The 13,009-nt window shown below is 40.2% G+C and overlaps 1 protein-coding gene across 1 annotated transcript in view; it reads right to left on the bottom strand.

Moving 5' to 3' along the window:
- The window catches only part of RYR3 (ryanodine receptor 3), a 609,228-nt gene that overhangs the window by 73,447 nt on the left and 522,772 nt on the right, over positions 1-13,009 (bottom strand). The window contains exons 84-86 of the mRNA XM_018554200.1: positions 12,074-12,154; positions 10,928-11,016; positions 6,167-6,295 (exon numbers count right to left, since the gene is read on the bottom strand). Coding sequence (XP_018409702.1) covers positions 6,167-6,295; positions 10,928-11,016; positions 12,074-12,154 — 299 coding nt within the window. The remainder of the gene's footprint in view (positions 1-6,166; positions 6,296-10,927; positions 11,017-12,073; positions 12,155-13,009) is intronic.

Here is a 13,009-nt window from a genome sequence, read left to right as displayed (position 1 = left end):
GGTGAAACGTGTCAGTGGGGGTGGACTTTGGGCGGGACACCAGTGGTGTTACACAAGCTTCAATAAACTATCCCAGTGGAATTCGGTGTGCTGACAGCTTTTCTTGGGTTTGTATGGACTAAGCTCAGGAGATCTTAAAAATGCATTTAAGTACCTTAGCTTAAAATGTAACCTATTTGTGTATAATTGCTATGCCTGATGAAGGGACCCTGTGTGGCCCCGAAAGCGCTTGTGTAACTGACATGAGTTTGCAATAAAATCTACGAACTTTGATCCTATAAGGATTTGGTGTGCTGGTGACGTTTCTGCAATTTTCTATTTGTGTATCACTCGTCTTTAGATCCTTAGAAGGAAGGACAGTGTCAGCACAAATTCAGAGATGATTTGAGGATCTACAGCTGAGTGATACACAAATAAGATACTGTTTTGGTAATAGTTAAAGGTACTTGAATGCATTTTTAAGATTTAACTCCAAAGCTTAGTGTCACTTTAAGGATAATGTCAGAGGGACAATTTTGTCAGCAGTAATACTTCAGAATCACATAGATTCAACCTCCATTATCACTAGTGGAGGCTGTGTAAAACAATGCTAAAGCCCAAACACTTGTGAGGGAGCATAGGCAGTGTGGATGGCAGTAAGGCAGGGACTTCATAGGATAATTTTATCTGACTTTTAGCAGATCTTCACTGTGGACCTAATCTTATCACAGTTTTAGACTATTAAGTCAATTACTGCAGTTATTCAGTTTTTCAGGTTGCAAAGTTCATAAATACGGTAAAGCTATGCTAACTTGGAATTCCTAATAATGTGCAAGAATAAAATCCTTTTATTAAATTTTTTTCGCACATGAGCAGGACAATTCTGTCACCAGCAACATTTTGTCAGTGAGCTTTCACTTTACAAAGGGATTATACACTCGGTAAACTGAAAATTATTTTTGCTAGATGAACAATCTCTACTCCTTTGATAAATCATTCTCTCTGTGCTGGTTCCTAGTGTAGATGTGTGAATTAGATTATTTACACGATTTGCAGGTTACCAGTCACTTTATGTCCATACCTTAAATCTTGCCTTAAATAATGACCAAACTGACAGGTGGTGAAAAAATAGCAATGGTAAAAGAAGGTTCTGCTTGGCTTACTCTTTCATGATAGAGTGTAAATTTCAGAGTCGATCTACTGTTATTGTATCTCTCAGTGGATATGAGCATACATTGGAGTCCCTCAGAAATGGTTTAAACCTGGAGAAAGGTTAAACTAAGCACTACATTTTTCAGCAGAATGTGGTGTTGGCAAGTCTGCTAAATATTTAATGCACTGGTTCTTTTTAAAAAAGTTGGAAATAATATTCTAAAGCTACAACAAATGTTACAAAATTCATGAATGGGAGTTTTCCTGGCAGCTGTCCTTGTGGGTGAAGACATCTGCTCTCTTTTTTTATCTTCAGCCACGAGACCTGGCACACACACTAAAGTATAGTTATACTAACAGAAATTGGCTTTCACTGAATTCTCTAACAGATCTTTCCTTGATGTTTACAATCTGCACAGGAGCAGGGCTGTGTTTATGCTTTGCTGCAAGCTAAGTTATTGCCCATTGCACATCACAGCCACACATAACACTGAACTAAAATGATTTCATGAAATACTGACTCCCCCATTTTAGCTGATAAAGGAGACAGAAAATGCTCTATATATTTCTGTACAAACAAGCAATTTACTTTTATGAGGTTTGTTTTCAATAGTTGCAGCATTTTGTTTACAGAACTATTTAGTCCATATTTTATCACTCTAAAAATAAGAAGTAGCACATTACATGTAAATCCTAGACAAACAATAAGTAGAATTTATGCAGTATAATTTGAAAGGGAACTATGGGGTAACCGTGTTACGGGAGGACATACACATATTCTAGCGTCCTCCTGTGACCCAAAGCTCAGTAAAGCAAAACAGATGACAAACGCACTCATCAATTCGTCACCAGCTTTACAGCAAGGTACACACGGAATGGGCACGGAACACTACAGCTCGCGGTATACTGAGACCGCCGCAGCCGGGGTGGATCCCGACATTACTGTCGAGATCCACCCAGCTCCGTGAGTGACAGCGGGTTCTGCCTATCTAGAAGCAGAGTCAGCTGTACCTACCCGCTCCCTCAGTCAGCGCTGGAGAATTGGAACGGGGTAAATCCCTGCAGGGAGCCATGGCTGACCGTCAAGGGTCTCTGCAGGGAGATGATCGAGAAGTGAGCGAGCGACGGTATGTGTTCGCTCACTTCCCGATCTATTGAGCCGACGTTTGACAGTTTCATTGTCACATGTCGGATCGAACTTGAGTGATTCTCACTCACCTCATAGTTCTCCTTTAAATATTGTATTTTTACATGTAGTACTTTTGGTTGCTCATAAAAACTGCCAGTAATCAGTAGTATTAAGGTTCAAATTAAATGCTCTGAAAAGACTTTCCAATTTATTTACATTAAAGTGGCTATTGTATTCAGCAGATATTGTATATATTTTTATATATTGTAATTTACCAATCCAAAGATGTGGTGATTGCATACGTTTACATTTTTCAGGCAAAGAACATTTTCAGCAAGTACAGAAAATACCTGTTAATCATGGAATGCAGAAATGCAGTGTACTTGTCACTTCCTGAGTGAGCTGAACTGAAAGCAATATTATCTTATGTTCAATGTTATCTGTAAGCTACTACTGCCCCGCCCCCCACATCCCCATGTACTGCCTAAAGACTACTCACTCTAGAAGAAAGGTGTACGTGCTGTTGCTGCCAAAGGATCAATCTGCAAGGATCAGGCTGCTACTAAATGTGTACAGAGAAACAGAGAAAAGTGCTGTGAGCTGATGTGTGCTGCGCAGAGCGGTGGTCTGAAGAGATTTTGTGGCAGAGTAACATAGGGCACAGCCACAAGAAGAGGATCGTCAATAAAGGGCAGAGAGGGAGGCCCAGAGCCTTGTGGGCTGCCCTTTGCCTGACTCCATCCAGTCAAAGAGGTACTGTGGCCTGGCTTGAATCCAGATCAATTGTGTTTGTGGGATCGCCAGATAAGGAGCCATCTGCGGCCAGGACTCAGGAGGACATTGGTTCCTTTTTGCTATTAGTGCTAAAGTTCTGCAGAAGGGACTTGCTTTACTCATCTCAAATCTCAATTATTTAATAAAAATATCTCATGTTTGTGAGTGAAAATTCCAATGAGATATAAATTAGACATGTGCACCGGCAAAACATTTGTTTAGGTTCATTTCATTTTGATTCAGATTTTGTGTTATCTAATTTTTCGGGATTCGGGTCCGAAAGTCAATTAGTTTCGGAATTCAGAAGAAATTCGCTATCGGTAGTCTGTATGACTGTTTTCGTTTTCGATTTCGTTTGTTTCGTTGCAGCAGTGACATAATTTTTTTTATGTCACTTTGCTGCAACGAAAATTCGTCCACAAACGATAATTCGTACAGACTATCGCTAACAAATTTTGTCCGAAATTTCGTTTTCGGAAATTCAAATTCGTTTTCATTCATCATTTCTGTTATTCGGATATATCCGATTAACGAAAATTACTCAGAAAAACTAATATAAATGGCCCCAATGCCATCAGGACTGTAGCCTATACCCTACTAGACAGTGGCTTAGAGCCTTAGAGCCTGATAGTGCTAGGTATGCTATTTATCTGTAGAGTCAGTTGTTTACTGCACTGTTATTGTGATTGCCTGTGCCAGTACTGAAAAGTATTCCAATACAATCTATATTGATTTATCCACCTAAAGCTCACCTCACACATTATAATCTGATCGTATAATCTCCTTTAGATCTACCAACAACTATGTAGTGCAGAGGGCTGCCTGACTGGATAAATTATATAGGTCCTTATATTACACACTTTTGGTAAATATAAAGTTGGTTGTACAAAGATTGTACAGTCAGATTGTAATGTGTATGGTGACCCTAACACAAAAAGTCCCTTATCAACTCAATAAAGCCATTCAACTGGTGATTGTTGGGTTCAGGTACAGGGTAGGTCATCACTGGGAGTGGCAAAAGAACCCAAACAAATCCAGCTGCTCCTTAGGGGGTTGTGCTACACATGTTCAAAGTCTAGCCTGGGTGCCAACCATAGCTCCCTACATAGATACAGTGGAGTGGGTGAGCCTAGCCACCCTAGGACTGGAATGGTGTTATTTGCAGAATTATAAGTGCAAACTAAAAGATAAAAGGCCTGAAATAGAAAACTAATGCAGCCACCACAAACAAAAATAAAAGTTACACATTTTTGCAAAAGCTGGTTAATCTATGCAAGGGAAGAAAAGGTTGTATTACAAGTAATTATGTATGCCACTGTTACAATGCCATAATAATCCTACAATTTACTTTTTAAATTAAATTCCGATTTCAAAACTTTAAATTGCTATGAATACATAAACAAATGTCTGTATACAAGAAAGCCTGACAATAAAAAATCAAAAGACAAAATACATTGGGGGGAATTTATGAAAGCGATTGTGACAACATTTTTAGGCACAAAGAGCAAAATGTCATGCTAACTAACCGCAGAGTTCTCTGTTATTACGGATGCACCGATACCGGTTTTTCAGTATCCAGGACGAGTACCGATATTTTGCTTACTGTACAAGCCAATATCGAGTACCGATGTCGGTGCTTCTGATGGCAGGGAGCTGGCTTCCCAGGCAATCAGGAAGCCCGGGCGGCAGGTAATGACATGCCCAGCTTCCCAGGAAGCTGGCTCTATGTGGTTTGGACAGCTCGATTGTGATTGGCCGGGTAACCGGCTTTCCAGCCAAGCAGCATCGAGCCAGCTTCCCGGCCAATCAGGAAGCAGGGCAGTGAGTAATGACCCAGTTTCTTGATTGGCCAGCTCGATGCTGATTCGCCAGGAAGCCGGCTTCCCAGGCAATCAGCAAGGAGCCAGCTGTGCGGCTCCAATTAGGAAGCTGGGAGGCGGGTCATTACTTGCCATCCAGCTTCCTGATTGCCCGGGAAGCCGGCTCCATGTTCCCCTATGGCACTGCCGGTCAGTGGTAATCTTCCTGTGACCGGAATTTTCGGTATCGGGGAAGGTATTGGAGCATTTGGGCTAGTATTAGTATCAGTACATCCCTATCTGTTATGCCTTTTTTAAAGTGTTCTTGCGACATATGTTTGTGACTTATAAGTGTTCTTGCGACATATTAATGTTTGTGAATCACTGCACATGTTTTGTGACATTTCGCATAATATTTCAACTGCACAGTATTTGTGTACAACATTTGCGACAGTAGAAGACCTCCAAACAGATGCACATTCTAGAAGTTCTCCTGAGCACTTCTTAAACTATGTAAGCTAAACACCTCGGGCTATTCAGCTGTCATCCAGGAGGTTGCCAGTAATCTTTTAGAGTTTAGAGACAGAAAAATATAGAGACTGTTTTTAGACAATTCTCCTTATGAAGACATTTAGGAATGAAATATAAACTAAGATAATAAATCTGTCACCATATGCACTAGAAATAAGTAGTGATGCACAGATACTTTTAGAGTACCAGTGCAGATACTTGGCATTTTCATGAGAACTACCAGGGTTGCAGTCGTTGCAGCTGGGACCTGGCTCTGGCACTCCACCACTGTCCTGAAATCATTAGTCTGTATTGTTTTAGAAAAACTGTCACATGACAATAAACAAAAATGTATCAGTACTCGTACTTGTAAGTACTCGGCAAGTACCAGTACTCGTACTCGCAAAACTGGTATCTGTGCATCAATTTATTTTTATGTATAAAAACAAAATTATACATTAAAACAGAGATGTACAAATCCCAGGAGCTCCGTGTGCTCCTTACAAATGACAGCTGCCTCCTAACTTTTGAATTTTTCTCTAGTGTAGTCTTGGAGCTCAAAAGTATCGGTACATGTACTCGGTATCTGTGCAACCCTAGAAATAAGGGATATGACGGTTTGAGAGATGCTGATGGTGCTACAACATTGATAAACTGTCCCCTATGCATATTGTATAAAGCACAAGGGTTCACAGCCTCCTCAACATATTTTCCTCAGTTCAAGTACTCTGCTATACAAGTCATTAAACATAATTAATTTTACTTATAAAGTTTCTGAAGCAAAACAAATTAAAATGCATACAATTTGCAAAACAATTGTTACCTGAATGTATTCAGTGAGCGAGTTAAATATTTGTTTGGTAACAGCCAGAGATTTGGAAAAGTTGCGCTGTCCAGATTCATCAATCACATCCTTCCCCGAGTAGTACCAGTAGAAGTCACTGATAGATTCCTACAGAAGAATCACATTAGCTGTTGTCTGGAATGAACAGATCTATAGAGTTACTGGGTTTGCACCCCAATTATTTCATTTTATTGTATCTTTATCAAGCCTGTGTACCAGGATGAAATAATGTAAAGCGTCCACTGTTGGTTTTGTGTTTAGATGAAGCACTGAGATCTTGAGGAATGCTGAATTAAGTTTTACTTGCCTTAGAAGAACATTACACATATGTATACAGCATTGTGCAGAAAACATAGAACTTCCTGTGTATCATAGATAAGCATGCACATAGAGACTAACAATGCACTACAGTGCCATCTACAGCTCAAAAGACAAATTATAGTAATACAGTCAGTAATACAATCAGTATATACTGTTGCATTTCCAACATCCACAACATTACAGATGCCTGAAAAGTGCAAAATACCATCTGTTGCCCAAACCTGCTTTCTCTGTACTTCACTTCCATCTAAAAGAATATACAGTATTTTCCCAGTGGTTATACATGTAATTCTATATCGTTTTCTGTAAAGTGTTTCAATGTTTGAAACTGGTTCATTTTCTCCTAATGAGGAAACCACTTGTTAATATAAATGAAAATAAATTACCTCATACAATAACTCAAAAATACCCCTGTATTAACTAAATAGAGTCACCTCCTGAAAAGGCAGCATTTAATGATTTCATGATAATGATGATTGAATCTGGAAAATACATACTTAAAGACCAATTGATCTCTCATGATTCATTACTGTAATGCAGCCATGCTCTATATACAGTGGCGTCATTTATCTGATCTTCTTTTACTAGTATGTGCAGCAGCAAGGGTTAAAATCCATTGTGCTCCAGCAATATGTAGAGTTGGATGGTGGTTCCATTACACAAAGAAATGGACCTGCTCTCTCATGGTCGAATAAACCTCCCTGAACAGTACACCAATCAACAGCGCTCTCACTACTTGAGCAGTGCAGTCGAACAGTGTACTGTTGAAGGGGGCATGTCAGACTGTAGGAGAGCAAGGCCACTGCCGTGTCTGAGAAAGCTGTGGTCAGGCTCTCCAAATTGCAGCACATATCAGTTAAATTAAAAATAAAAGAAAGCAGATTTATGACTGTATGTGCAGCCTGGCTGCATTACAGAAATACATTGTGAGGGTGCAACTGTTTTGTAAAGGCCATTAATATAAAGATTAGGGTTTCAAAACCTGTTGCATTGAAATTGTGAGCACTGTCAAATTAATTTTAGTGTATACCACTGAAAATATAGTAGATGAATGAAAACACTTTGGACAAAAGTGTACAAGTCAACAAGTGCAAATACAAAGACTGACAGTTATGTTTTTAGGGCAGTAACCTTTAGCAAACAATGCAAATACACTTTTTAGTATAAAGTAGAAACAATAATTCAAGGTTATTATGTGAAAACTCCACTAAACAATTAGACCTGGAAATCTGCACTATAGCATAGAAGGTTAACCTGAATATCATACAGTGATACCCAGTGAAAACTGAATAATCAGATAGCTGCCACAGTTTTTCATACCAGTGACATTGGAAATGATAAAAACTGGAGAAAGTGGATTTTAGTAATGCCTACTTCTCATCTTGGTGTATATTATGTGCATCAAAGTAGATGTAAAGTAATTTTCAATCATTTTAAACCTGCAGCATTTTTCAAAATAATACCAGGTAATGCTGCCATGAAGACTTTTGTTCAGGCACTTTCTGTTATAGGGTGACAAAGCTTTGTCCCTGTCTCTCAATAGCTCTTCTGGGTTGTCACACTGTCATATGCACTTTGTGCAGAGACAATATGCAGGTATGTTTCATGTGTGGTCGTTTTGCACAAGGAGGGGATCAAATTGATGATTGATTCACCAGTTATTTGAATTCATTTGGATGTTATATGGGAAGTTCACTCGTTATTTTTTACACATTTTGTTACATTTGAGATTGAGTTAGGATGCAACAATATTTATGCTACTTTTTGGATTACGTTACTAATTGTTTATGAGCTATCCACTGTTCATGATTCACATTTTTATCACACACATGGAATTGATTTACTATTTGTAAACTAAAAGATTAGTTAGGATAATAATATTCTTTACGGTTGGATTTATATTACCACTTTTCACTTGTATTATTTTTTATGGATTACATTGATAAATCGTATAGGCGATATTCACTTTATTATTCACATAGATTTTTTTTTTTTGCTCCTTAAAGGAGAACTATGGGGTCAGTGTTTTTCCCCACAGTTCTCCAAAGGGTAACGGGGGGACACAAACTAGCGTCCTCCCGTTACCCTAAGCTCAGTATACCGCAAGCTACAGCTCGCGGTATACTGAGACGCCGCAGCCAGAGCGGATCCCGACTTAGATGACGGGATCCGCCCAGCTGCGTGAGTGACAGCTGGCTCTGCCTATCTAGAGGCAGAGCCAGCTGTACCCGCCCCCTCCCCCGTCCGTTCCGCCAGTCAGCGCTGGCAGATCGGATCGGTGAGAGGGGAATCCAGCCCCTCCCCCTGTCACGGCAGAGAGCCGTGACAGGATCGAGAGGTGAGGGAATCCGGTATGTGTTCCCTCACCTCCCGTTCTACTGAGCCGACCTGTGACAGTCTCATTGTCACAGGTCGGCTTAGAACTATGAGATGAGTGGAAATCACTCATGTCATAGTTCTCCTTTAATTATTTTTTGGGATCATTTTATTTATTAATTTATTTCGTATATTTATTCGGGTTTGCATTCAGCGCTGTGTTGATTTATTAAGATTTACTGAAGCCTTTTGGTTCCATTTACATAGCAGCTTAGTAGTAGTTTTAATCCTTAGATTTAGGATCCTTTCCTTTAGCGCAGATTATTGTTAAATCATGTTTCACTATTGTCTCCATCAGGAAGCTAACCCTGAGCAATTAAATGCTACTGCTATTGGAGTGATGCATGTAGGCAGGATGTGGATGATAAAAGTCTACAAAAGACCAGCAGCATCGAGAGGCAAAAAAGGATGAAAAGGGCAAACCCATTATTTTCTAAAAGAAAAAACATCACATGTAATGCAGCCATGAGCTTATGACACTTTTAGCAAACTAAGGAGGTTATTCACTATGGAGCCGAAGGATTCATCAGTAGTTTTGGCTGATCCTTCGGCTCTCTTCGGCTGCCTCTGCCTTTTGGTTCAGTCGAATGGAAAGGTTGCTGTACGGGCTATTTTCTATAGCCCGTACAGCAGCTGAAGGTAGCCGAGCCGAAGCCGACCAGTCTCCACGCAAATAACAGCTGGGCAGAGCCAGCTGTAAACGCACGGCTCGCTCCACCCAGTTGTAATGACAGATCAGTGTCCCCAAATGATGTAACGGCCGGCGCCACCCAGTTATTATTCATTGGCGGGGACCTGCTAGAAGACTCTGGTAGGTGCCGGCCAATATGAAAAATTTGGGCAGAGCTAGCTGTCACCGCTAGCTCTGCCCAATTATTTGTTTTTTTCTTTGAAATATATTTTTTTTATTTTCCTATTTATTTACATTTTTAAATTAATTTTTCAACTCTTTTTTTTTTTCATTTCACTTCTTTTCTATTCTATGCAGAATGTTGCTCGGCGGCATTCGGCTACTCACCTATGAGACTAGGGGCAAACAGCAGCAAGTGAGCTGCCGAAGCTTTGGCTCAGCCAATCCAGATGTTAGATCGGCTGCGTTGAAGTCTCTCTGCACTTTGGCTCAGCCGAACATGCTGAGCATGTTTGGCTGACCGAAGGCAGCCGTACTGAGCCGGAGTGAAAAGCTGAACGTCGTTCGGCTCTGTTCACTTCGGCTCTGTTATTCACTCGGCTGCCTTCGGCAGCTTTGTGAATAACCCTGTAAATGTCATTTAGTTAGGGTTAACATGTACTTTAAGGTGTCTCCTAATGCAAATTCCATGCATTACAATGCACATCTATGCCCATCAATGTGTGCATTAATAGTGCATGTGTTTTTGAAAAGCAAAGGAGTGAATTAAGACCTAAAAGTAGAACAGTTACTATAGCAGCCCATTTGGTTTCATTTTTCAAATGAAGCAAGGGATGCGATTAGTTGCTTTGGGTCACTGCTCCAGTTTCCCCTGCTCCAAACTTGACATTTTGCACACAGTAACTATTGACGTTATAATTTTAAGTATAATTTAAGGATTGTTTTATATTTTGCACTTTGTTCTGAAGTTTTAATGTAGCCATTCATTATATCCTATTTTGCTCCACTTGCCCTTCCTGAAAAGGTTTGCTGCACCCTTTTCTTTAATACCATATTTAATTAAACACATTTTTCCATTACAAAATGCAGCACAGTGAAGTACAACAATATCACATTACTAATGCTAAACAGTGGCAGATGAATATCCCCATGCATTATACACAGAATCAAATTCCCATTGCATGAGCTGATAAACTTACTGAATAAACATGCTAAAGCATAGCAGGTTTAGCTGAGAATTCCTTCTATCTTTTTTTTTGTTCTTTGCATAGTAAATATAATTTTTTGCTTTGGATCATATAAAAGACCATTTTATGACAAATGGGCCCCAAAATATGCCATGTCTGTAGAGAAGCTATCTGGTGAATGGCATACAGTAGCTGAGCACAAAATTAAAAATATGCTTTAATTACCTGGAGACGGAGAAGATAATCCACGGTGCTAATGATAATATTTACTGTGGTGGTATTTCCCATCTGGGTTCTGAGGAAATTCTGAAAGTCTTAAAAAAAAAAAGTATGAAAATACATTCAATAGGCCTGCATCAGAAAGGCAGCAGATGTGTTGTGTATCTTTTACTAACTATACAAGCCTCTAGAACTTAATCATCCACTTCTGTTTTTGTAGAATTTATACAAGTGATCTGCAGTGCTTATGTCATTTTTTTGTTTTAGAAGGATAAGCACATTGGTAGTATGCTAGCGGAGGAAAAGATGGCTACATTTTCCTTGAACTTCAATGGGTCTTGTGAATCTTATCAGCTGGCTCTGCACCCCAACCACTTAATCTATACTGCTTGGTTTACCCACTGTTTCAAAGAGACTGGCAACTCAATATTAGCAAAAAAAAATAACAATTGTAAACATGCTTCCATGTTAGGCTCAGCATTCACAAGTTTAAGTATACAAATCAGTGCCAGGAAAAAGTTCTCTGGAACAACTTTTATTTAAAAAAAAAACCTGAAACTGACATTATGGGCAGATCAAAGAAAAACTAGGCGCTTTTAAACCAGTGTTGACAGATTGTATTCATACAGGAGCGTCCTGATGCACAGGGTGGGACCTGGCCATCTGACAGTCATGCCCCACGAATAACACTGGGAAAACTGCTGTTTTATGTAATCTGCAAGGTGAGTTTAAGGCCCCAGCTGTGTTTCCCTACTGCACCTCCTGCCTCTTTATCAGACCAGTCCTGAAAAAAGGACACAGTATAACATCCAAAAGGACACAGTATAACATCCTGTACGGGCTATTCACTATAGCCTGTACAGCAGCTGAAGGTAGCCGAGCCAAAGCCGACCGATCTCCACGCAAATAACAGCTGGGCAGAGCCAGCCGTGATCGCACGGCTCGCTCCACCCAGTTGTAATAACAGATCAGTGTCCCCAAATGATGTCATGGCCGGCGCCGCCCAGTTGTTACTCATTGACGGGGACCTGCTAGAAGACTCTGTTAGGTCCCGGCCAATATGAAAAAGTTGGGTGGAGCTTGCTGTCACTGCTAGCTCTGCCCAATTATTTGTTTTTTTCTTTCAAATATAAATCCTAATACATATCTTACCATTGTTGTGTCCTTCACACAGTAGTTGCAGGAATCTAAAGAGGTCCCTTGTAAATTCATCATTCTGTAAAACCTTCTCACCTTGGAAAGACACATGATGTCAAGTCATATTTAGTAAATATATACAGGGAAATTCACAATTGCATTTACTCAAGAAATTACCCGTGCACTAATTCACTATCACTTAAGACTTATTTTTTTGTGTCTTGTACCACACAAACCAAATTCATATTTTTTTGCAGAAATAGAGTTTATTAAATTTTTCACAAACATAAAAATAAAACAACATACAAAGTAAAACAACATACAAAGGCAGCGTCAGTTGAGTGAACTTGGTAATAGTAGCAGGGCTGTAGACAATAACAACCACCTTAGAAATGTACAGGGCAATGTGCCCAGATACGAGCCGTACCTCCGCTCAAAGTCTTGTCCCCGGCGTGGGGGTACTAGACTGCTAAAGCTCTCCCCACCAAGGAGGTCAACGTTATAGAGGCAGGCTCGGAACTGGGTCTCCAGCATCGAGGTGACCAAGGGAAGCCCTGCGAGATTCCAGGTACCCTACACATCAGGTGCCGCGCCCCACTTAGAGCCGCCTTACAACACAAACCTAACAATCGACTCATAACACCACAAGACAAGTGGACAACAAAGGGGCACAAAGACGTTCAGTGTCTTAAACTCATCCGTTGTCATAAACATTAGCCATGGCCTCCATCTGGACCGGAATGCCTCAGACCTGTCCAGCCAACCAAATTCATTTTTATCACTTTTTTTAGTATAATTTCTGAATCCCCCAGGGGACAATGCATGTCCCGTTTAGATTTGTGCTGTAAGCAAGTAAAAGCACAGTGTTGTTATTTCTTATTTTCTTCTTGTTGCTGGTTACCACCACCAGCAACAACCCCCCCCCCCCCCCCCTTTCACTTTCTCTCATCC

This window comes from Nanorana parkeri, unplaced genomic scaffold, assembly GCF_000935625.1.
Source record: "Nanorana parkeri isolate BGI_ZX_2015 unplaced genomic scaffold, ASM93562v1 scaffold146, whole genome shotgun sequence".
Taxonomy (NCBI): Eukaryota; Metazoa; Chordata; class Amphibia; order Anura; family Dicroglossidae; genus Nanorana; species Nanorana parkeri.
The sequence above is the reverse complement of the archived record's forward strand: the minus strand, read 5'-3'. Positions and strand labels throughout refer to the sequence as shown.